This window comes from Bos indicus, chromosome 23, assembly GCF_029378745.1.
Source record: "Bos indicus isolate NIAB-ARS_2022 breed Sahiwal x Tharparkar chromosome 23, NIAB-ARS_B.indTharparkar_mat_pri_1.0, whole genome shotgun sequence".
Lineage (NCBI taxonomy): Eukaryota > Metazoa > Chordata > Mammalia > Artiodactyla > Bovidae > Bos > Bos indicus.
In genome coordinates, this window is record NC_091782.1 from 30,847,087 (window position 1) to 30,869,052 (window position 21,966).

Here is a 21,966-nt window from a genome sequence, read left to right on the forward strand (position 1 = left end):
ACTGCAGCATTTCTGATCTCTGGTGATTGACCTTGAAGTCAATCACCCAGTTAGGACCTCTTGACTCTTAATTCTCCAAGTTTTTCAACGATTTTCTTGTCAACTGGTTCCCTGGATTAAATCCCTTGCTTAAAATACCCAAAGAGGTTTCCTCTGCCTGCACGGAGGCCTTCCTGGTACAGTTCTCATCACCCTGTTCTTTCCCTTCATATCAGTTTGTGTACATTGTGTGACTAGACAGTATTCCTCTCACCCACAGACTCTAAGCTGCCTGAAGACAGGCCCCTTTCAACTCTAAGGTTCTACAAATCTCTGTAATAGAGGAAGCAATCAGAACTGAGTTAGCTACATTTGGTGCACTGCACAGGTTAATACATTGTTAGTTTGGAAGACTCATTCTTCAATGAGATGCTCAATTTTTTTTTTTTTTGGTTGTGCCAGGCAGCAGGTGGCATCTTGTTTCCCCTACCAGGGATCAAACCCATGCCCACTGCAGTGAAAGCACAGAGTCTTAACCACTGGACATCCAGGGAAGTTCCAAGATGCTGATCGTGAATACGTTGAAGGAGGACAAGAGTTAAAAAAGGAAATGAAAAGATGACTAGGCGAAAGGGAATGTCTAAATACATAAATTGGACCCTATAATCCCCACCACCACCACTTAAAGCCCTTCAGTGGCATTGCACTTTGTAGAACCAAACCCAACTTCTAATCTGGTCCCTAAGGCCCTGCACAGCTTGGTTCTTAGTATCTCTCCAGTGTCTCTTTATACCATTCTTGTCACACCTCATAGCATGCCATCTTCATCAAGATCTTTCCTTCTGCAGGGCCTTTGCACCTACTGTGCCTGCTGCCTAGAAAGCTCTCCCCCCAAATTTTTACTTCTGGCTCTCTCTCATCAGTCAGAGCTCAGCTTAAATGTCACCTCCTCAGAGAAGCTTTTTCTAGCAGCCTATTAAAAGCAGTGAACATCTCCTCCAGTTAATTCCTCTTACATTATCCACTTTATATTCTCCAAAGAACTTATGACATCTATAATTATCTTGTTAACTTATTTGTTTACTTGCTTATTGTTGATCTTTCCCAATAAGATCTAAATTGCCAGAGGATAAGGGGCCATGGCTGGCTTGTTCACCAGCGTATCCTCACTCCTAGAACAGTGTTTGACATATAGAATGTTGTGTTAGTCACTCAGTCATGTACAATTGTTTGTGACCCCATGGACTGTAGCCCATCAGGCTCCTCTGTCCATGGGATTCTCTAGGCAAGAATACTAGAGTGGGTAACCATTCCCTTCTCCAGGGGAGCTTCCTGACTGCTTCATAAATAGTTGCTAAATGATTAAATGAATGGATGAATGAATGTTCAGCTCTTAAAGCTCAGATGCTTAATGAAAGCAGCTTTTAAGGCCTAGGGGACACTAAGAGAAAAAATGATTAGTAATTGTCTAAGGGGGAATTTAAAGGACAGATAAAGAAATGTCAGTGATATTAATGGAGGGTTATCAGAAGGAAAGAGAATAAAAGGGCATCCTGAATGAACTTGAAGGAGAGGCAACATCTGGGAGAAACTGTTAGCCTTAAGCATGGATTTAAAGGGAGAGGGATAAAGGAGGCTTCCGGTAGGGAAAATAAAATCTCAGAAGAGAGGAAGTAATGCTTAAGGGAAAGAGCATAGAATTCGGAGGTGGGAAATCTGAATTTCACTCCCACTTCTGCCTCTAACCCGCTGTTTGAGCCCAGGCAAATCCCTTACCATGATGGAATCCGAGTTGTCACTGTAAAATATCTGGATTCTTAACCCCACAGCTGATAAATGGCTAAACAAGAGATCAGGCAATATGGATGACAGTCCTATATAACCCTGGTCACATTTTTGAGCATCAAGATTTCTCATTTAATCTGACCTAATCTTTGTCCTCGATGTCAGTCTTAAATTCATACTTCCTGAGGCTGCCCTGAGCCTCAGAAGATGTTTTACTCAGAGTTCTTGGAGCCATTGAATAGGAAAGCCGCCGTGCTCTATTAGGATCAGTCATGTTAAAGCACATTGTAAACAGCAGTCTTTTTTTTTTTTTTTTCTAAAAAAAGTATTTCTGGAAGGAATCAAGGCTGCAGAAACTCTTTGGGAAGGAGTATAGTGAGTGGGAATTGAGAAAGAATAATGGTTTTATTCATCAATGCTCCTTACCCCTGGGCCTCTTTTCCCACTTTCAGTTTTTTCCTCCAAGATGCTTCACATGCTTTGTTCAGGCTTTTTCATTTCTCTCCAACTCAACCCAACCCATCCTTCATTTACAAGCCACCTCCTCCAGGAAGCCTTCCTGAAATAGTTTCCACTCATTCTCTGACCTATAAACAAAACCCTCCACTCACTCTTCTCCCTTTAGCACACCTTTACAATTTGGCAGTGACAGATCTTGGTCAATGATGGAGATACCTCATTTGTTTCATCACACTCCCTGATTCAGTAATGGCAGATTTCGGATGATGATGGATATATTTTACCCACCTTATCATACTTCCTAAGGGCAGGGGCCATGGCTGGCTTGTCATCAGTCTCCCAAACACCTTTTCATACCTGCCTCTTCCCCTCCAAGGCTCCTAAAGACTTGTAGGCTCTTTAATAACATGGGGATGTTGGAGATACATAGTTTTTCAAGGCAGAAGCTGGTGGGTCTCCTTTTGCCTAGCAAAACAATAATAAAAAAAAAAAAAAAAAAAAAAAACGATGGGATGTACTGACATGGGAAGAGATAGACTGAAAAATAAACAAAAGAAGAAAAAAAGGAAGAGGTGGAAAAGAAATGAGAGAATTATGCAAGGCCTTCCCACCTCTAGCATCTTCATTGCCACGCACGGGTGTCTAATTACAACATTCGGCAGCATCACAAGCAGATATCCTGGATGGAGTTGGAAAGGGGTAGGTAGAGTTATGTAGGAGACACCTGTATTAAGAAGATATGTTGCTAACCAAGAGGCAGGAAGCAGTCATGGTCAACTAGAGCAAGCCAAGCCAACACACCAAAAATCAGCTCTGCCCAACCGCTTCTCTGAAAATGGAATAAACCAAGGGAGAATTAGAGGATCAAGTGTAGAGTTGTTGGAGATTCTAGCAAGGAAGGGAGGAAGTCTTGAAAAGTGAGACATTTCCTGGCGGTGAAACTACTGAACCACTGAAGCTCATGTGATCTAGAGCCCATGCTCTACAATGAGAGAGTAACCCCTGCTCACCAGCAACTAGAGAAAGCTGGCACGCAGCAACGAAGACTGAGTGCAACCAAAAAGTAAGTTAATTTAATTAAATTTAAAAGACAAATTATCATGAACTTTTGTTTGAAATCTGTGAAACAACACACACTTGTTATCTTATAGTTCTGTAGTTCAGAAGCCTAAAAGGGGTCTTACAGGGTGTCAGAGTGCTGGACTCCATCTGGAATCCATCTCCTTGCCTTCTCCAGTGTCTAGTGGCCACCTACTTCCTTTGCTCATGGCTCCCCATCCTCAGTCTTCAAAGCCAGCAGTGTCAGGCTGAGTACTCTCATGACTCTTTAATCCAAAGAGGAAGATCGTCCTCTTCTGCTTCTGTCCTCCACCTTTTTTGGCCACACCACAATGCATACCAATTCTTAGTTCCCTGACCAGGTATCCAACCCGCATTCCCAGCAGTGCAAGTGTGGAGTCTTAATCACTGGACTGCCAGGGAAGGCCCTGTCCTCCACTTTTAAGGACCTTGGATAATCTAGAATAATTTTATGACTTAAAACTCAACTGATTAGCAACCTTAATTCCATCTGCAAGCTTAATTCCCCTCTGCCATGTAAGGTAACATGTTCACAGGTTCCACACCACAGGTAACATGTTCACAGGAATTAGAACATGGGCATCTCTGGGGGGATTTTATGAGAGGGGAGCTGGGAGATTTGTTTCAAGATGAGTGTATGTGTGTTCATTTGTGTACTTTGTTTATCAGAGTGTCATGTTTGAGTGTCTCCGTGATAAGTAAAGGGGGAGAAGGATGCCTGGAGGGGTTGCCTAATAACCTGCTTCTGCTCCATAAAGACTTACTGTTTTTGTATTGTTGTTCTTGTTGACAATAAAACTTAATGACAGAGTGTCTTTGCATGTTTTCTTCCAGTATGTCTATCTGTTCCTAAATAATCCGGGTGTCCATCCCAGTGATAAAGTGTGTATGAGACCATTTGTGGCATATGTGTGGTTTTGCACTGTATGAGGGTATCTGACGATTAGGGCTGTGCATTTGGGGGCATTTAGACATTGTTGGATGCGCATGCATGTTTGTGCAACAGTGTGTGATTGCAGTTGTAGACATCTGAATATTTACTTATTCACAACCCCCCAGGAGTACCCAGACAGAAAGGCCTAGCATGAGAGAGGCAGAGGAACTAAGATAAGGGGGAGAGAACAGGAGGGTGGAGGAGGAGAGAGACAGAGATGGAGGTAATGAACAGGGCATGAGGAAAAATCCAAAAAAAAAAAAAAAAAGAAAAAATCAGAACGTAGAAGAGAAGACTTTCCTGGTGGTCCAGTGATTAAGAATTCATCTGTCAATGCAGGGGACATAGGTTCAATCCCTGGTCTGGGAAGATTCCACATGCCACGGGACAACTAAGCCTCCTGTGCCACAACTACTGAGACTGTGCTCTAGAGGCCAGAGGCCACAACCACTGAAGCCCGTGCGCCTAGAGCCTGGGCCCCACAACAAAAGAAGGCACTGCAATGAGAAGCCTGCTCACTGGAGCTAGAGATGGACTGTGTGCAGTAACGCAGACCCAGCGCAGTCAAAAATAAATAAATACGTTTTAAAAAAATGTAGAAGGAAGTTCCATGCAAAGAGTTGACTCATTGGAAAAGACTCTGATGCTGGGAGGGATTGGGGGCAGGAGGAAAAGGGGACGACAGAGGATAAGATGGCTGGATGGCATCACCAATTCGATGGACATGAGTTTGAGTGAACTCCGGCAGTTGGTGATGGACAGGGAGGTCTAGCGTGCTGCAACTCATGGGGTCACAAAGAGTTGGACACAACTGAGTGACTGAACTGAACTGACTCTAGGGATCTGAAATTAAAGAGGGGCAGGGTAGGGTCACAGCAAGGCCATAAATCAGAAGATCTGGGTATGGCTTCACTTTGGGTCATCACCTGTGTGACCTTGACAATGCCAGCTGTCTGGGCCTCAGTTGACCAAAAGAGTGAAAATAGATAACCTTTGGGTACACACCAAAGAAGGAGAGGAGAGAAAAGTGGAAATAAAAACATACACAGGGAAAAGAGACAGAAACAAGTAGAAAGAGAGATAGAGGAAGAAACAACAGAGGCCTGGGAGCCAGCCAGAGGTAGAACGGAGAGAACCGGACCCGGACTCCTTGAGTCAGGAATGTGGGCGCCTGCTTCCCACCCCTTACCCCAAAGCTTCGATGTCCTTAAGCCCTTAATAGGTAAGGCAGGCAGATGGAGAGAGGCGCCTGGAATGACAGCCACTCGCCAGCGCTCAGAGGCCTGCCAAAGCCACACAAACCAGATCTGTCTTCAGTGCCCCCAGCCCCCCAGATGTAGGTGTGCCAGCCACCTGGAATGACTCATACCCTGGCGATGTGGGCACACATACCAAAAGCAAGCCTGGGCATCCTGCCCACCTGCACAGTGCAGGCCAAGGGGAAGACGATATCCCGGCTCTTGAGGGAGGTTGGGGTGGTGGTGTCAAGGGCTACGCACCCCACATCTTGCTACTTTGCTACCTTGCCCCCAGAGCGCCTCCTAGCGACCACCTGCTCGGGTCGAGACCTAGGTGTCCCTTCCACCCTCCCCCCCCCCCCCGAACCTTACCGGGAAGCGGGAGAACCAGATGGGGTGTTACGCAAGGCCTGATGTTTACCTCCCGCAGGGGCCTCCTCCCTCCCTATAAAGCCTGACGTGGTGGGGAGATTGGCGGAGACAGACTGGTTGAAGACGGAGGCGATCCCAGGAAAGCCTCAGAAAGTTAATGCGGGAGGCGGAGAGCGGGGCAGAGACGCAGCCAGCAGCCGAGGCGCACCGCCATCTGCGCACCCGAAGGCGGTCGCGGTGGTCGCGGAGGGGACGGCGCCCGGGCGCTGGCTCCCCATGGAGGCGTCCGAGCTTCTGGGACCGGGGCTGGTGGAGCGTCTGGAGCAGCTGGCGACGTGCCCGCTGTGCGGGGGCCCCTTCGAGGACCCGGTGCTCCTGGCGTGTGAGCACAGCTTCTGCCGCGCGTGCCTGGCCCGCCGCTGGGGGACCCCGCCGGCGACCGGCCCCGAGACGCCCCCCACCGCCTGTCCGTGCTGCGGCCTGCCGTGCCCCCGCCGCAGCCTGAGGTCTAACGTGCGGCTGGCGGTGGAGGTGCGCATCAGCCGCGGGCTGCGGGAGAAGCTGGCCGAGCCCGGAGCCCGCGCGGGGAAACGCCGAGGCGGGCGCATCCCTACCATGGGCTGCCTGGACCCGCAGGGAGAGGTGAGGCGGGGTGCGCTTCGCGAGTCCGCAGCTGTCCGCGGAAGGGGCGATCGGCTGGGGAGAACAGCAACTCCCGACCCGGGGCCCTTCTGGAAGTTTAGGCAAAAGGAGTTGGAAAGAGTCCAGCTGAGGACGAGGGGGCGGCGGCTGTCAACTGAGAGGTGCCGGGACGCACGGCGGGAAGGAGTTGACGCTGTGCCCAGAGCCAAGGGGGCTGGACGGATGCCTGGCTCCTGTTAGAGGGGCTGGAGGGAAGGGGTTAGGGAGGCAGAGAAGGGGCTGGGGCACTAGACAGAACTCGGGGAGACCCCCGAGGCCCTGCGAAGAGCGCGCGAACTGGGAAGCTGGGAAAGACGCCACTGGGCGCCAGTGAGGAGGAGGCCCGGCGGGGAGGAAAGGGGAGGAAGCAGAAGGGGGCGGGAGCAATCTGGGGGCCTGGGAGGTTAGTGAGGGAGATCGAAACTCGCCCAGGGGAGGAGGAGCAGGAGGGAGGGCGGAGAAAAAGCGGGAGGGGAGAGATGGAGGGGGGCTGTCAAAAGGAGGGAAGAAGAGAGGCAGGTCCAAACTTTCCTGCAGCGTCCTGGGGTAGGTCCCCGCGCTCCGGTCTAGACCTTGCTGTGTTGCTTGTTATTGTTGTTCTCAGCCCCTCCCAGGGCCCCAGGCAGAGGAGGACACGGGTGGAGGCAAGGTCTGGGAGAACAACCTGGGGACCCCTGGCTCCTCTCCACTTCTCACCCTGATCGCCCACCCTCCCACTCTCCCGCGTCCCTCCTGGGCCTCTGACTCCTTGGCGGTCAACCATCCCCGTTCCCTTGATCGACCCCCAGGCGCCCCGGATTCCCTTCTGGCTTCTCGCCAGCCGCCGAGCCGGTCTAGAGTCTTGTTTCCACCCTTTGAAGTCTACATATACCTAATTAGTCTCTGTGTAATTGGCATAACTAGACAAGTTGTCTTTCCTCTCTCCCCTTCACCATCCCTCTGGTCTGCCCCAGTCTTCTCCACTGGACAGAGACGTGGAAAGAAGGAATCCTAGAATTTGGAGAGGGAGCATCCCACGCCCTCTACCGGCTCCCAGGGTGCCCTGCAGGTCGGCGGGGCCTTCTGGGACACATCCAAGTCCAGCTGCCTCCATGGTCAGGGTAGAGAGACACAGAACAAAAGGCCCAATAAACGCCACTGGGCTTTTATGGCAAGAGGGGAAGCGGTTTTATTATAAGACTTCAGTTAACGAACTCTTAGCCTAAGGACTCTAGGTATGTGTTTGGTCTCTGTGATGGATAAAGCTGGATGTTTATCTGGGATAGACCCTCAGGAACGTGGATGAGCATAGGGGCATTGACACAGAGAAGGGAGGTGGGGAGGAAGCAGGGAAAGGTGAGGACTCTGGGGGCAGAAAAAGGCCGGGATGACACTAGGGAAGGGGAACTTCCAGCCCCAGAGTGGCTCTGGGGCGAGGGAGGCGGATGGTGGGGGGTGGAGTTAGGGGGATGAGAACGTGGTGATGGACAGGAAGGAAAGGTCATGCAAGGAGAAGGGGAGAGTGAGAGGAATAAGGAGCACACGGGGCTAAAGATGGGAGATCACTTTGAGATGCGGAGAGGGCCCTCACCAGAACAGACCCAGCCACCTGAGGGTGGGGAGCTCCCCTCAGGATGAAGCCCAGAGCTCACACCCATGTTTTTTTCTGTCCACTCCAGGATATGAAGATGACATGGAGAAGGTGAGTTCCATTTTTACTGTTTCTTCCTTTCCACTACCAGCGGCCACATCCATCACCTGTCACGGGAACCACAGCTTCATCCCCACTCCCAGACAGGTTTCCTGGGTTGGCCTCACCCTTTTCTGCCCCAGAGATGTGAGTGGGGGAGGGGTGCAGGCATCAGAGGGCAGAGGGTGTCTACCAATTTCTTGACTCTTCTCCCTCATCCCTCCAGGTTTGATGCCCCAACACCCAAGGCATCTAACTCAGAGGATGAGCTCCCTGAAGATTACCCAGTGGTCAAAAACATGCTTCACAGACTGACGGGTAAGGAGGGCAGAAGAGAGGGAACTAAATGAGAAACTTTTCAGTTTGTTCCCTTTTCTCAAATATGATCCAGTCCTTTTTGATGTCTCTGTTAATTTCCTAGGGCTGCCATAACCAAGCATCTCACACTAAGTGGCTTAACAGAAATTTAGTGTCTCATGATTCTAGAAATAGAAGTCAGGTATCAACAGCATTGGTTCTTTCTGATCACTGAAAGGGAGAATCTGTTCCAGGACTTCTCTCTTAGCTTCTGGTAGCCTCAGGTGTTCCTTGGCCTGTGGATGGCATTCTCCCTGTGTCTTTCCTCTAGACACACTTCCCTCTATACACACTTTTTGGGTCCAAACTTCCCTTTTTATAAGGACATGGGTTATATTGGATTAGGGTCCACCCTAATGACCTCATTTTAACTTGATTACCTTTATAAAGATTCTCTTTCCAAATACAGTCAAATTCTGAGGTCTTGGGGGGACTTCATATTTTGGGGGGGGGTGAAAGAACACGATTTAACCCATAACAAGGTCAAGACTTAACCCTCGTGTTCCAGCCATTCTCCCCTTTCCTGTTCATACACTCACACAACAGACCCCTGGAAGTCCAATCTCTGCTGCCACCACTTCTCATCACTCCCTTCCAGAAGTGTCCTGGAACTTGCGTGTCTCCTTGCCCCTGGGGCTCTGGGCCTTCTCTGCAGCTTCTGGGGAGTTCCTTCCATCACTCCCACGGCTGTCCTCTGCCCCTCTTTAAACTGCCTAGAGAAGGTGCTCCACCCTGATGGACACCCACCATCCCAGATGGCTTCTAGTACCCCTAGTCCAGAAATCTTTCTTTAAAGCACCCCAAACACACAAGGTCAAGGACTAATTCTTTCTGGTCCCTTGGCTATCACCGCCTTCTCTCTCCTCCGCCCCACCCTCCCTGTAGAACTAGGCCTGTCTACTCCCACCTATTCCTGTGGGTGGTGGGCTGGTTTATCAGGATACTTCGGATTCCTCTCTCTGCCCACCCCCTCACTTGGGGTGCTGGTTTCTGGTATCAGTCCTCCTCTTGAGCTCCACCTTTCCCATCCTGTGGACCCAGCTCCCACGCCCTGCCCCAGATGCTGCAGATTGACATATCGGTCCTCCTGGCTCCCAAGAAGTCAGTCCAGCTTCACTCTCTCCAAGTCCACAACCCAGACAACCCCTCCTTGAACCTCTGCGCTATGCCCCTGCCCTGGGCCGGCAGGGTCCTTCTCCAGGCCCAACTCTCCAGAAGGAAGTGGCCCATCAGCGCTGGCGGGGTCTCGCCCAGGCCTACTCTTCATTCGCCTTCACCCTCGGTGGTCCTACAGCCGCCTTTGTAGAGCGCTGTTGTGAGCCTCTTGCGTCCGACCCCGTCTCCGCCTGGGAAAGCCCTCTCACACGGTCTTCCTCGTGCCTTCCTCTCTCCAGCCGACCTGACCTTGGATCCTGGCACCGCACACCGCCGCCTGCTCGTCTCTGAGGACCGCCGCAGCGTCCGACTGGCCCCACCGGGGACACCGGCGCCCCCCGATGGCCCGGCGCGCTTCGATCAGCTTCCAGCGGTGCTGGGCGCGCAAGGCTTTGGGGCTGGCCGCCACTGCTGGGAGGTGGAGACCGCGGACGCCGTCTCCCGCGGAGACTCTTCCGGGGAGGATGAGGACGACGGGGAGAGCCTCTACGCCCTGGGCGCGGCCGGGGAGTCGGTGCGACGCAAGGGCCGAGTAGGGCTGTGCCCCGCGGGGGCCGTGTGGGCCGTGGAGGGCCGCGGCGGCCGGCTGTGGGCGCTCACCGCCCCAGAGCCCACCCCGCTGGGCGGCGCCAGGCCCCCGCCGCGGCGCATCCGCGTGGACTTGGACTGGGAGCGGGGCCGCGTGGCCTTCTACGACGGCCGCTCCCTCGACTTGCTTTTCGCCTTCCAGACGCCCGGTCCCCTCGGGGAGCGCGTGTTCCCGCTGCTGTGCACCCGCGACGCCCGCGCCCAGCTCCGCATCGTGCCCGCGGAAGGCTGAGAAGCTAGCCCACAACCCCCGTTCTGGCCTGGCCCAAATGAGCACGGTCATCCGTACTCATTCCAGGGATCCTGCCCGTGCCCACTGGGCAAGTGTATTGAGAAGCACCCCGGACCACCCTCCATATTCTCCAAATAGGACCTCAACTGGCCTCGTTTCCACATCCATGCCCAAAGCAGAGTTCCTGAACCTCCTTCCCCCATCTTGGGATGCTCCTCCCCCTCGGCTATCTCAGTACTTCCCCCAGGGATCCCTCCCCTTCTATATTTCCCAGGCTTGATTGGGGAACAGGTCCTGCCCCACCAGTACTGGTAAATGGCCCATTTTTAATACATAGAGGGCCAGCTGGTCAAATATTTACCTCCCACCCCTGCCCCTCCTCCTGGCAAAGAAGAGCACGGTGCCCTCTCCACAGCTCTGAGGTTTGGGCTTCCCTGCCTTCTCCACTCTAAGGTTTCTCTTCAAGACAAAGGAGACCTTCCTCCCCTAAGACAAGAGGCTTAACTCTGGCCTGGGCCTTAGGGCTCTCTTTTTTTGGGAGATGGGGGGCAGGACAGTTCTATTCCACCCTGACTACCTTCCATGCTTACAGCCATTTCCTGTTAAGAATCTTCTTAACCAACAACCCACTCCCCACCAGCCCCACAGCCAGCTCCATATGAGCATGGCACATACTCATAACACAGAACCAATGGTGCTACCTCTCCTTTTCTCAACCTGGGCATGGCCCAGACACCCCAAATTTGCCCTTGTATATACAGCCTCACTTCTTTCCCCATATGTATAAATGGGTCCATATTTAACACATTTTGTGATGTTGGGTTATTTATTTTGTGCATCTGTGGCAATAAATGAGATCTCAGTGGTGGTATGGATTTGACTGATCTCTGCAACTGTGCACTGCAAAAGGCCTGGAAAATGATATCCAGATCCCAGTAAGGGGTGGGGAGGGCTGGGAGGGCTGGATATCTGGGCTGGGAGAGACATCAAGGCCTTGGAAGGAAGGGGTGAGATTGCATCTCTTGGCTCCCTCCCTTTTCCATCCTCTCCCAGGGACCCAGGCCCCTGGGTCGGATCTGTCTCCTAAGTTGGAAGACCAAAGGCTGAGGAGATAGTGGGCTCTAAGTGACTAGTCTTGGAGCCAGTTTTGTCAGAAACCCTAGTCACATGAGAACGGTGAGGAGAGAGGACATGCCCATTTCTTTTTTCCATTTCTCATTAAAGGTGAGAAGGACAAAGACCTCCCTCTCTCCTAACTCCTCTTAAGGGCTTGGGGGAAGTGGGCAGGAGAGAAGGGAAAGGGCTAGGAGCCCTGAGGTCTCACAGAAGACCTCACATCCCACAGGCAACGACTAAGAGTTAGGATGACATAAATACATAAGTGGAAGAGCTCTAAGCCAGGATTAACAAGCATAGCTGGAGCAAGATTGCCTGGAATCTGACTAGGACCCTGGCAGTGAAAGCTGGGGCTGCTGGAAACCCAATTTAGCTGTTTGGAACTCAAGTAGAGAGTGCAAGGGGCCAAGATAACTGGATCCCAGGACAGGCAGTTTGGCAGTGAGAACAAAGGAAAAAGATTGGGATCAAGATGCCTGGATCCCTGGAGAGAGGAGGCTGGGTATTGTAAGGAGAAATGAGGGCTGGGGGAACCCAGAAGCCTAGGTTCTGGAATAGCAGCAAGTCAGAATTCCAGGATCTCTGTCCACCTTCCTCTCCCTCTTCCCTCTGTCAGGCAGAGGAGAGGGGAGGAGGGGGCTGGAGAAGGGATCAAATCGTGGGTTTAGTCCCCGAGTAGCCACATGAATACATTCAGGGCCAGACAGACACAGGAATGGTGGGGGAGCGAGGAATTTAGTGCTGCATTGGCCCTGGAGGGGGCTGGGAGGGGTCAGGAGGCTGGGGAGGGCTGGTGGGGCTTGGTCCCGGGGTTGCATGACGCCGTCCTTTGCGGTGGCCCCGCACACAGTGTGTGTGACCACAGCCCTCCTCTTCCTCGTCATCACTCTCTGTGGAGCTCTCGCCAAAGGCCCGAGGTTTCTCATAAATACAGCAGCCTGGATTTGGATGGAGGAGCCCAGTGAAAAAGGAGGAAGAGTTCAGATGTAGTGTCAGTTCCATTCCCACTGGATCTCAGTCAAAATTCCTACTTCCCACCATTTTCTCCTTCTACCTTCCAGATCCAGCTTCCCCAGGCCTACACTCTGGGACTCTGTCACCTACCCACCTTGCCTTTACAGCCGGGAATCCAAAGCTCCTCTTCTCCCACCTCAGATACCTTTGACTTTAGGCCTTGCACATGGAAATTGAAGCCCCTCCCTACCTCTTTCCCTCTAACTTTAACCTCCTCTCCCTGATAACAGAGAACCACCAAGGCAGCCACAGGACTGTGAGCATCTGGGGGCTTTGGGAAGGCCAGTGAATGCCTGAAGGCAAAAGATATGCTGAGGGGAGCCAGGACTCCAGCGTTACTGTGGGGCAACAATTACTCACATTTTGATGAGCGGCGGCCCATGTGTTCATTGTCCACAGTGTCACTCGTCCATTCCACCTTTTTCTCTGGCTTCCGTTTCCGAAGTTTGATGGTTAGGCTCCGGTTCTCCTGGAAGGTTAAGAAGGATAGGCATACCTAGCTAGTCCCCTCCTACTAACTCTTCCTGCGTCCTCCCTGGGGCCTCCTTTCTTCCCTTTCCCAGTTCAATCAGGATCACAAACACAGCAACAGAGGAGCTGATGCTGGGAGGAGATAGAACAGGTTTTTGACCTCAAGGAGTCCCTTGAGGAATTCTGTTCTTAGTATTCTTAGTAACCACTAGTATACAGAGAAGATACAATTCCTAACCTAGGGAAAGTCCCAGCAAATCTTCAAAGGAAAATATAATCCTCGCTGTTCCTCCATCTTCCTCCCCAAATCATCTTTGGTGGTATTAATACATGAAAATTATTTTTTCAGTCACCAATGCCTAAACTTTGATCTCCCTTTCTTTTCCCAGAACGCCTATTCTTTTTCCCATTAAAGAAATGACTCTGTTCTCACATCTCTCATCCTCAAGCCCAGCCCTCCCAATCTGTTACCCACCTATTCTCCAGCATCCTGGCATCTCTAGTAACTATTACTCTAAACTCCCTTAATCAAAGGGTTATTAAGCCCGACAGGAACATCTCCTATTGAAAGCAATGTTTTTGCAAAAAGGCTGTTTTTCTCTACATCTCTGATTTTTCAAAATACTCCCATCATCTCCCTTTTCTTGTTCCCTCATTCCCTCTGCTTCCGTTTGCAATAATCTCTTCAAGAAATATTTATTGATAAGCATGCTTAGTGTCAAGTTTCCCTACAGCGAGCTTCCAACCATGCTTTCTCACACAACCCTTCATTTCCCCCAGTACATCCCTTGCTCATTAATCGCCAAGTTCCCGGTCTTTCAATACTTACAGACACCACCATCCCAAGCAGTATCACCTACATCTTAACTCTATTGCATGTCACTTGACCAGCCTTCTGCACCAACTCTGACACACCAAAAAATCCCTAATACTCTGCGATTCTCCCAAACCCACTTCCTCCCATATCCCCAGGCCCAGCCCATCCAGCAACTCTCCAAAGCCTTATCCCTTCCCTCCCGGTATCTCTCAGACCCCTAAACAGCACCGCCCCCAGCCTTTCTCACGGGCTCCGTTGTCACGGTAACCGTTGTCTCAGTGACGGTCTCACTCAGCCCGGCCCCTGCCTCCGCCATGGCTAAGGCTGAAGAGAGAGAGAAGCGGAGGAAAGGGGATGAGGCACCCTTCTGTCTTTTCTGTGTCTCTGAGGTCTAAGAGAATCGGTATCGATTCAGATTAGCAGCCAGGATCCTCCACCTTCTTTTTTCCCCCTCCTCCTGGGCCTCCGCTGCCCCACCCCTGGGGATAACCTGTCCAACCCCACTTCCGGCTCCCTACTTCCGGGTGTGACGCGTTCTGTGGTCCCCCTTTTCCCTTCCTGGTACTAAATGCGTCAAAGCGCTGGGTCGCCGGATTAGTTCCGCCGTAATGTGACAGTGCGCAGGCGCCGCAAGGAGGCGACTCAACTTTGGCGGAAGAGGCATCACTTTTGTACGGGAGCAGGAGGCGGGGCGAGCAATGACTGCATGGTCTTGCAAAGCAGAGATTGAGCAGGAATCCGCGGTGGAGGTTAGAGCTGGGCCTGTTCCTGAAGACCGGGTACCGCACCCGGTTCAGACGTCCCGTAGCTGAGTCCATTTCATTGCCATTCCTTGTGTGTGTGTGTGGGGGGGGGGGGGAGGGCGGGAAAAAATAAGGGGCAATAGTAATGATCCTACCACAGCCTAACTTCGTTTCCTTATTGTTTTATCTGGGAATTAGGCAATCGGGACCTGGGAGCAGCTGGAAACACACTTGATTAAGAATTTTAATCCTCCCTCTGTGCCCATAGGGGTTGGAGCAGGGCACTTAATGCACCTTCAATATGGATTATTTCCTGTCACTGGCGCATGAAACACTCTCGAGTCTGCGTTTTAGCTCCAACTCTACAACAACAAATGGGGAAGACCGGAAAAAATACTAACAAAAATATAAGACATTAGAATATTAACATAGATGTAAGACTCATCTGTGAAACTGAGTTTAGTCACATACTGCCTACACTTGGTCTGGGGTGGAGATGAGAAAGATTAAACACAGAAATGGTCATCAGTTCAGTTTAGCCACTCAGTTGAGTCCAACTCTTTGCGATCCCATGAATTGCAGCACACCAGGCTTCTCTGTTCACCACCAACTCCTGGAGCTTACTCAGACTCATGTCCATCGAGGCGATGATGCCATGCAACCATCTCATCCTCTGTCATCCCCTTCTCCTCTTGCCTTCAATCTTTCCCAGCGTCAGGTCTTTTTAAACGAGTCAGTTCTTCGCATGAGGTGGCCAAAGTATTGGAGTTTCAGCTTCAGCATCAGTCCTTCCAATGAATATTCAGGACTGATTTCATTTAGGATGGACTGGTTGGATCTCCTTGCAGTCCAACAGACTCTCAAGAGTCTTCTCCAACACCACAGTTCAAAAGCATCAATTCTTCAGCGCTCAGCTTTCTTCACAGTCCAACTCTCACATCCATACATGACTACTGGAAAAGCCATAGCTTTGACTAGATGGACCTTTGTTGACAAAGTAATGTCTCTGCTTTTTAATAAGCTGTCGAGGTTGGTCATAACTTTTCTTCTAAGGAGCAAGTGTCTTTTAATTTCATGGCCACAGTCACCATCTGTAGTGATTTTGGAGCCCCCCCAAATAGTCTGTCACTGTTTCCCTCTCTATTTGCCATGAAGTAATGGGACCACATGCCATGATCTTAGTTTTCTGAATGTTGAGTTTTAAGCCAACTTTTTCACTCTCTTTCATTTTCATCAAGAAGCTCTTTAGTTCCTCTTCACTTTCTGCCTTAAGGGTGGTGTCATCTGCATATCTGAGGTTTTTTATATTTCTGCTAGCAATCTTGATTCCAGCTTTTGCTTCATCCAGTCCAGTATTTCTCATGATGTACTCTGCATATAAGTTTTAAGCAGAGTGACAATATACAGGCTTGACATACTCCTTTCCTGATTTGGAACCATGTGTTGTTCCATGTCCAGTTCTAACTATTGCTTCTTAACTTGCATACAGATTCTTCAGAAGGCAGGTCAGGTGGTCTGGAACTCTATTGCTTTTTTGATGATCCAGTGGATGTTGGCTCTTTGATCTCTGGTTTTTCTGCCTTTTCTAAACCCAGCTTGAACATCTGGAAGATCATAAATTACAATATAAGCCAGTTTGTATGATAAAAATAAGTATGTTTCTCAAGGAGCAAAAGAGTGGTAAAGAACAGGCAAGCGGACAAATGAATTTTTTAGGTAAAGAAAGCAGCCTATAAAGTACTTGTGTGTACTGAAGAAAATGCATTCCTGTATTTGCAGAGTACATCATGAGAAACTCTGAGCTAGAAGAAGCACAAGCTGCAATCAAGATTGCCAAGAGAAATAACAACCTCAGATATGCAGATGACACCACCGTTATGGCAGAAAGCAAAGAGGAACTAAAAAGCCTCTTGATGAAAGTGAAAGAGGAGAGTGAAAAGTTGGCTTAAAGCTCAACATTCAGAAAACCAAAATCATGGAAAATAGATGGGGAAACAGTGGAAACAGTGTCAAGACTATTTTTTGGGGCTCCAAAATCACTGCAGATGGTGATTGCAGCCATTAAATTAAAAGACACTTATTCCTTGGAAGGAAAGTTATGACCAACCTAGATAGCATATTCAAAAGCAGAGACATTACTTTGCCAACAAAGGTCCATCTAGTCAAGGCTATGGTTTTTCCAGTAGTCATGTATGGATGTGAGAGTTGGACTGTGAAGAAAGCTGAGCGCTGAAGAATTGATGCTTTTGAACTGTGGTGTTGGAGAAGACTCTTGAGAGTCCCTTGGACTGCAAAGAGATCCAACCAGTCCATTCTGAAGGAGATCAGTCCTGGGTGTTCATTGGAAGGACTGTTGCTAAAGCTGAAACTCCAATACTTTGGCCACCTCATGCGAAGAGTTGACTCATTGGAAAAGACTCTGATGCTGGGAGGGATTGGGGTCAGGAGGAGAAGGGGACGACAGAGGATGAGATGGCTGGATGGCATCACCGACTCGATGGACGTGAGTTTGAGTGAACTCTGGGAGTTGATGGCATCACTGACTCGATGGAGGTGAATTTGAATGAATTCTGGGAGTTGGTGATGGACAAGGAGGCCTGGTGTGCTGCAATTCATGGGGTCGCAAAGAGTCGGACACAACTGAGCTACTGAACTGAACTGAAGGAGAGTTCTAGATGATGACTGACAGGTAGGCGTGGTTATGAGGCCCTGTAAAGTTTGCAGGAAACTTGGAGATTATCCAGTCAGTAAAAGGCTTAAAGTAGGACAGGACATGAACAGATTTTATTAGATTTCAGGAGTGGGGCACTAAAGTCAATTACCAGAAATGTTCAAACACACAGTGGAGGAAACTAAGTTGCCCATCTGTCTAAGTTGCCATGGATAGTATATCAGTTCAGTTCAGTTCCATTCAGTTGCTCAACTCCTGGAGCTTGCTCAAACTCATGAGAGCTCCCAAAATATAAAGGGCCATACAACTGTAAGATAAATCATGTCTGTCATCTTCTCAGTTCAGTTCAGTCGCTCAGTCGTGTCTGACTCTTTGTGACCCCATGAATCGCAGCATGCCAGGCCTCCCTGTCCATCACCAACTCCCGGAGTTCATCTTCTAGTCACTACTTAAACCAAAGAATGCAGGAATACTAATTCCCAGGCTGAAATTTGAATATGCTGATTGTGCCTGGACTAAGGATTTGTTTGCCTTTAAAGTTTTTGGCTCAAACTGAAAAAAGTAAGCTACAACTCAGCATGTAGAGTTTAAAGCCCATTAAAATAAAAAATCATTGTGGATTGGGATTCCTGTTGATTTTTTTTCCTACTTTTCTATATATGAATCTGTTACAGTGTAAAAAATATGTGTGTGTGTGTGTATAATATTATCTCAAGAGCAATAAAAACATTTCCAGAATGTCCACCTGTGTCTTTGAGTATAGATTTTATTGTCCAAACTTACATATCAAATTAATCTGATTCAGAGTTTTCTATTGAAGCTCACTATCCAAACTCCCACTTTTTGTTTTCCTAAACTCAGGAACCAAATAAGATTTAGATAATGAAGGAATACGTATAATTGCCTTTTTATGTTATTAGCCTCATTCCTGGCTCCATATTTTTATCCTTGTTTTTTATTACCCCGCCTCCTTTTTCTTTCTGCTGTACTAATTTATATTCCCTTTTTGTCACTGATACATTTGTTGAGAGAACGAATATATCTCTCTAATATAAATTTCTTTTCGAACAAGATAGATTATAAATAACATACATATGTCTGGCTTTTATAGAAAATTATAACTTTAATAAGGAAACTCAATGAGGGTAGGAGTACTCTGGGGACAATGGTAATCCACACACGACGATCTGCTTTTCCTCTGCGAACAGAACACTGTAATAGGGAGATGTACAGAGGACCTAAGAACCCAATATCCTCCAGCTTCCAAGTAAGAAAAGGATTGTTGAGTCGCTCAGAAAAAAAATCAAGAATCTTCCTTCTCTTGGAACCTATAGAGAAAGAAAAGACTTGTTATATTTGTCCAAAGGAAGAGGTACTAGCAGTGTAAGATGAAAGAAATAATCAAGGAAGGACTTTAATTTATGACCATAGAGGACTAGCTCCCCTAAACAACCCTACACAAATTCAAGACAATTAAACATGCTGGGATTAAAACTGTGTCTTGCAAATTATGAATTATGTCAAGATTTCTAAGGAAAACAAAGAACACTACCCATAAAAGAAAAAAGGATAAACTAGACCTCATAAAAATGAAAAACTTCTGGTCATTAAAAAAAAAAGTTAAAAAATTTTAATTTTCTTAGTTGTTTAAATTAAACAATTTCTCAGCCTGACTGAGAAATACTCCCCAAAGGCATTTCTAACTATAAATATTTTTAATCCATTGATGAGAAGGCAAGAAAGTAAAGGCACTCTTCACACTGAGTGAAAGTATATAAAACCAGGAACCTAGACAGGTACATTCAAACTGAAGCCCCTGGTACACTGGTGCCCTTGCTGTTTTGAGAGCCACATGAGTGAACCGGCGACAAGCCTACAATGTCTGAGAGGAGATACTCTGAGTAAGTTTGAAACCTCCAAAGGGCTACACCTGTGTATAAAAGTGAACAAGAAAAAAAATCCAACTCTGCAGAAGAGGAATTTGACTGTCTCACTAGGTAGAGGGAGAAAAAATAAAAAAATTTCCCTCTAGAATTTCTAATCAAAACCTGGCCTTACATTGGATTTGCAGCCCAAATCCATACTACCTATTTGCTACAAAACACATGAAGCTGAGAATTCATTTAAAGTCATTCCAACTTGGTAGTGCTTCAAGGCACCTGAAGAGGAAACCCATATGCTAAGAATATAGTTTTCACTCCAGGCCTCAAAGAATTCCATAGTCCAAATTCTTAAAAATCTGAGCTTATGTTCAAAAATTATAAAACAAAAAAAGCACCATGAGAAAGTCTGCAGGAATAATGGCAGCATCAGACCCACAAAAACTGTGGGTATGAGAATTAGGAGACACAGAATATAAATATCATGCTTAATATATTTAAATATATGTAAGAATTAAAAATAATTTAGGATTAAAGAATCATGAATTATTAAAAATGACTGAGGAGACTTGAAAAATAAGCAGAACTCAAAAAAAAAAAAATGTTTTTAAGTAACAATAACTGACACAAACTGAAGACAGAATTAGTGAAGTGAAAGAAAGACCAGAAGAATTTACCTAGAAGCAATATAAAGAGAAAATAGATGCAAAATTACGAAAGGGTGAGAGAAATGGAGTAGTGGGTAAAGTCTAATAAGCAACTAATTAATTAGAACTCCAGAATGCGAGAACATAGGTAAAGGCAATATTCAATGAGATACGGCAGATAATTTTCCAAGGTTGATGGAAAAGAAAAAAAAATCAATCTTTACTTTCAGAAAGCCCAACAAATCCTAAACATGATAAACAAAAGAAAGCCACATCCAGATATACTTTAGTGAAACCACAGAACACCAAAGACAAAGGGGAGTTCTCAAAACTATTCAGAGAATCATGTTCTTTAAATCACCCATGACTAATTCTCACCGAAATAAAACTACCTTGAGTAAGTACAGTGGAAGATGCAACAGTAACACCCAGATCATCAAGCAACATTTGCTTTCTGTATTTTTTTTCTTTCCTTTTAAATATCTTAAAAGGTTTAATTCACCAAGTATAAAAAGGATAAGAAAAGTGTAATTTTCTAAAATAAAAAACGACCACAAGTTTCCCTATGACTTCAACTGTACAGAAGAGAGGGATGGGACCAAAGAACACAACTGTTTATTCAGTACAAAAAGTAAATCACTGGATTTGTTTAGGTCGCAAACAGACTGAGAAAGGGCAGAGAGGAGGGAAAGGATACGCACTTGCAGTTGGTACAAGTGTAGAAGACAGTCTGCCCCTCATCGGCTGATCGCATCTGCCTGGTGTGGTATGCCATTCCCTCGTGCCCACATCGAGAGCAGCGCCTGTCAACCTGAGAAGCAACTGGTGGGATTAATAAGTCCTCTTCCCGATCACAGACATCGGGCTGTCACACTCCCCAGACTCTGATGTTTTAATAGACCCCTCTTCCCTCTTGGAGGACTTCCCACGTGGCGCAGTGGTAAAGAATCCGTCTGCCAATGCTGGAGACGCGAGTTCCATCCCTGGCTCGGGAAGATCCCCTGGAGGAGGAAATGGCAATCCGCTCCAGTATTCTTACCTGGAAAATTCCATGGACAGAGGAGCCTGGCAGGCTACAGCCCACGGGGTCGCAAAGAGTCAGACACGACTCAGCATAGCACACACCCTTCCCTCTTGGAATTGGGTACAAAACTCTCCAGATCTGAGCAATCGCCCCTCCATTTCTTTCCCACCCTCATTCGTTGGGGCCAGTCCTCGATGTCATTCACTCACCACGGGTCCCTGGAACTCAGGTCCTTCCTCCATCGACAAAGGCATGGCTGTCCCCAGTTTGTTAAACACAACTGAGGTCTTCACAACCTTCCCCTCAAAGTCTGCGCAAGCAGTAAGAACTGGTTGTGGAGACAGTAAGGAGGGCTGACACCCAAAACTCCCTCTCTGTTAGGACAGGAGGCCTTATATTCTTCCCTTCAGGTTTCGACCCAAGGCCAAAAGTGCCTGATTCCCTGCTTCAGGGTCCCCCTCTTCAATCCAACCGATATTAGGGTCCTCAAGCCACTGACCCTTTCACGCTGGGCCCTCTGCCGGGTCGCTGAGTACAAGCCCCTTACCTCGCACGTTGATGGAGAAGCCACAGCGGGTACAGGCGACAGCATCCTGAACCCCGGGCAGAGGCAGGACCGAGCCGCAATCTGGACAGAAATCCAAGTCCGACTGAAAGCTGGAGCAGATGCCGGCGAGGTCCATGACGGAGGGTGGTCGAGGGCTGAGAAGAAGGGGAGACTGCTAACAAAAGAGAGTAGCTCCCTCCCCACTGAAGGGTCATTCCTATTCTGTCCCTGGACCTAAGTGTACAGAACCCGAGTCCTTCTCCCACGTATGCCTGTGCCTTTAAGACCAATGAGCCCACATATCTAGAATTCCAAGCCGGGGTCCGGTACTTCGACTTGGGGGCTTGCTTACCTGGGACAGGCGAGAAGGGGAAGCCAACTCCGCGAGCTAGAACGCCGGCTCTACGCGGCAGCGGAGTAGCGAGAGCAGGGCGGGCTAGAGAGCCCCGTCGTTCGGCCTGTCGATTGGCTGTTACGTCATAATTAATCGCAAACTTGGTCCCCGGA

General features: G+C 48.5%; 3 protein-coding genes and 1 long non-coding RNA gene across 9 annotated transcripts; 2 read left to right on the forward strand and 2 right to left on the reverse strand.

Annotated features, from left to right (window-relative positions):
• The first annotated feature begins 5,924 nt into the window (after positions 1-5,924).
• On the forward strand, positions 5,925-11,400 carry RNF39 (ring finger protein 39). The gene is made up of 4 exons (XM_019985853.2): positions 5,925-6,489; positions 8,187-8,209; positions 8,424-8,515; positions 9,949-11,400. The coding sequence occupies exons 1-4, from the start codon at positions 6,124-6,126 to the stop codon at positions 10,527-10,529; spliced, it is 1,062 nt and encodes a 353-aa protein (XP_019841412.2). The 5' UTR covers positions 5,925-6,123; the 3' UTR covers positions 10,530-11,400.
• PPP1R11 (protein phosphatase 1 regulatory inhibitor subunit 11) lies at positions 11,337-14,428 on the reverse strand. Of its 2 annotated transcripts, none has more exons than XM_019985865.2 (3): positions 14,195-14,428; positions 13,020-13,128; positions 11,337-12,583 (listed from the first exon to the last, which is right to left on the reverse strand). In XM_019985865.2, the coding sequence occupies exons 1-3, from the start codon at positions 14,261-14,263 to the stop codon at positions 12,381-12,383; spliced, it is 381 nt and encodes a 126-aa protein (XP_019841424.2). In that variant the 5' UTR covers positions 14,264-14,428; the 3' UTR covers positions 11,337-12,380. The 2 variants fall into 2 exon arrangements, with proteins under 2 accessions (XP_019841424.2, XP_019841426.2); XM_019985867.2 differs by lacking the exon at positions 14,195-14,428 and adding an exon at positions 13,960-14,187.
• A 43-nt stretch (positions 14,429-14,471) lies between these two features.
• On the forward strand, positions 14,472-17,987 carry LOC139179003 (uncharacterized). 2 transcript variants are annotated; one of them, XR_011563434.1, is made up of 2 exons: positions 14,472-14,751; positions 16,470-17,987. It is a non-coding gene; the product is annotated as an uncharacterized lncRNA (long non-coding RNA). The 2 variants fall into 2 exon arrangements; XR_011563435.1 differs by having other exon boundaries at positions 14,472-14,696.
• Positions 17,988-18,109: 122 nt separating this feature from the next.
• POLR1H (RNA polymerase I subunit H) lies at positions 18,110-21,947 on the reverse strand. 4 transcript variants are annotated; one of them, XM_019985862.2, is made up of 5 exons: positions 21,812-21,947; positions 21,460-21,614; positions 21,122-21,240; positions 20,590-20,699; positions 18,110-18,689 (listed from the first exon to the last, which is right to left on the reverse strand). In XM_019985862.2, exons 2-5 carry the CDS (start codon positions 21,593-21,595, stop codon positions 18,665-18,667), a joined length of 390 nt encoding a protein of 129 aa, XP_019841421.1. In that variant the 5' UTR covers positions 21,596-21,614; positions 21,812-21,947; the 3' UTR covers positions 18,110-18,664. The 4 variants fall into 4 exon arrangements, with proteins under 4 accessions (XP_019841421.1, XP_019841422.1, XP_070634373.1 ...); XM_019985863.2 differs by having other exon boundaries at positions 21,122-21,222; positions 21,812-21,946; XM_070778272.1 differs by lacking the exons at positions 18,110-18,689; positions 20,590-20,699 and adding an exon at positions 20,706-20,889 and having other exon boundaries at positions 21,122-21,222.
• Positions 21,948-21,966: the final 19 nt, after the last annotated feature.

Excerpts from the sequence above, each read along its gene's own strand:
- RNF39 (XM_019985853.2), top strand. The coding sequence starts at position 6,124 with ATGGAGGCGTCCGAGCTTCTGGGACCGGGGCTGGTGGAGCGTCTGGAG. Across the intron at positions 6,490-8,186 it reads GCCTGGACCCGCAGGGAGAG|GATATGAAGATGACATGGAG; the intron begins GTGAGGCGGGGT and ends TGTCCACTCCAG. Across the intron at positions 8,210-8,423 it reads ATGAAGATGACATGGAGAAG|GTTTGATGCCCCAACACCCA; the intron begins GTGAGTTCCATT and ends TCATCCCTCCAG.
- PPP1R11 (XM_019985865.2), bottom strand. The coding sequence starts at position 14,263 with ATGGCGGAGGCAGGGGCCGGGCTGAGTGAGACCGTCACTGAGACAACG. Across the intron at positions 13,129-14,194 it reads TTACCGTGACAACGGAGCCC|GAGAACCGGAGCCTAACCAT; the intron begins GTGAGAAAGGCT and ends TTAACCTTCCAG. Across the intron at positions 12,584-13,019 it reads GGGCCGCCGCTCATCAAAAT|GCTGCTGTATTTATGAGAAA; the intron begins GTGAGTAATTGT and ends ATCCAAATCCAG.
- POLR1H (XM_070778271.1), bottom strand. The coding sequence starts at position 21,595 with ATGGACCTCGCCGGCATCTGCTCCAGCTTTCAGTCGGACTTGGATTTC. Across the intron at positions 21,241-21,459 it reads CTTCTCCATCAACGTGCGAG|TTCTTACTGCTTGCGCAGAC; the intron begins GTAAGGGGCTTG and ends CTCCACAACCAG. Across the intron at positions 20,890-21,121 it reads CTGAGTTCCAGGGACCCGTG|GGGATCTTCCCGAGCCAGGG; the intron begins GTGAGTGAATGA and ends TTCCTCCTCCAG.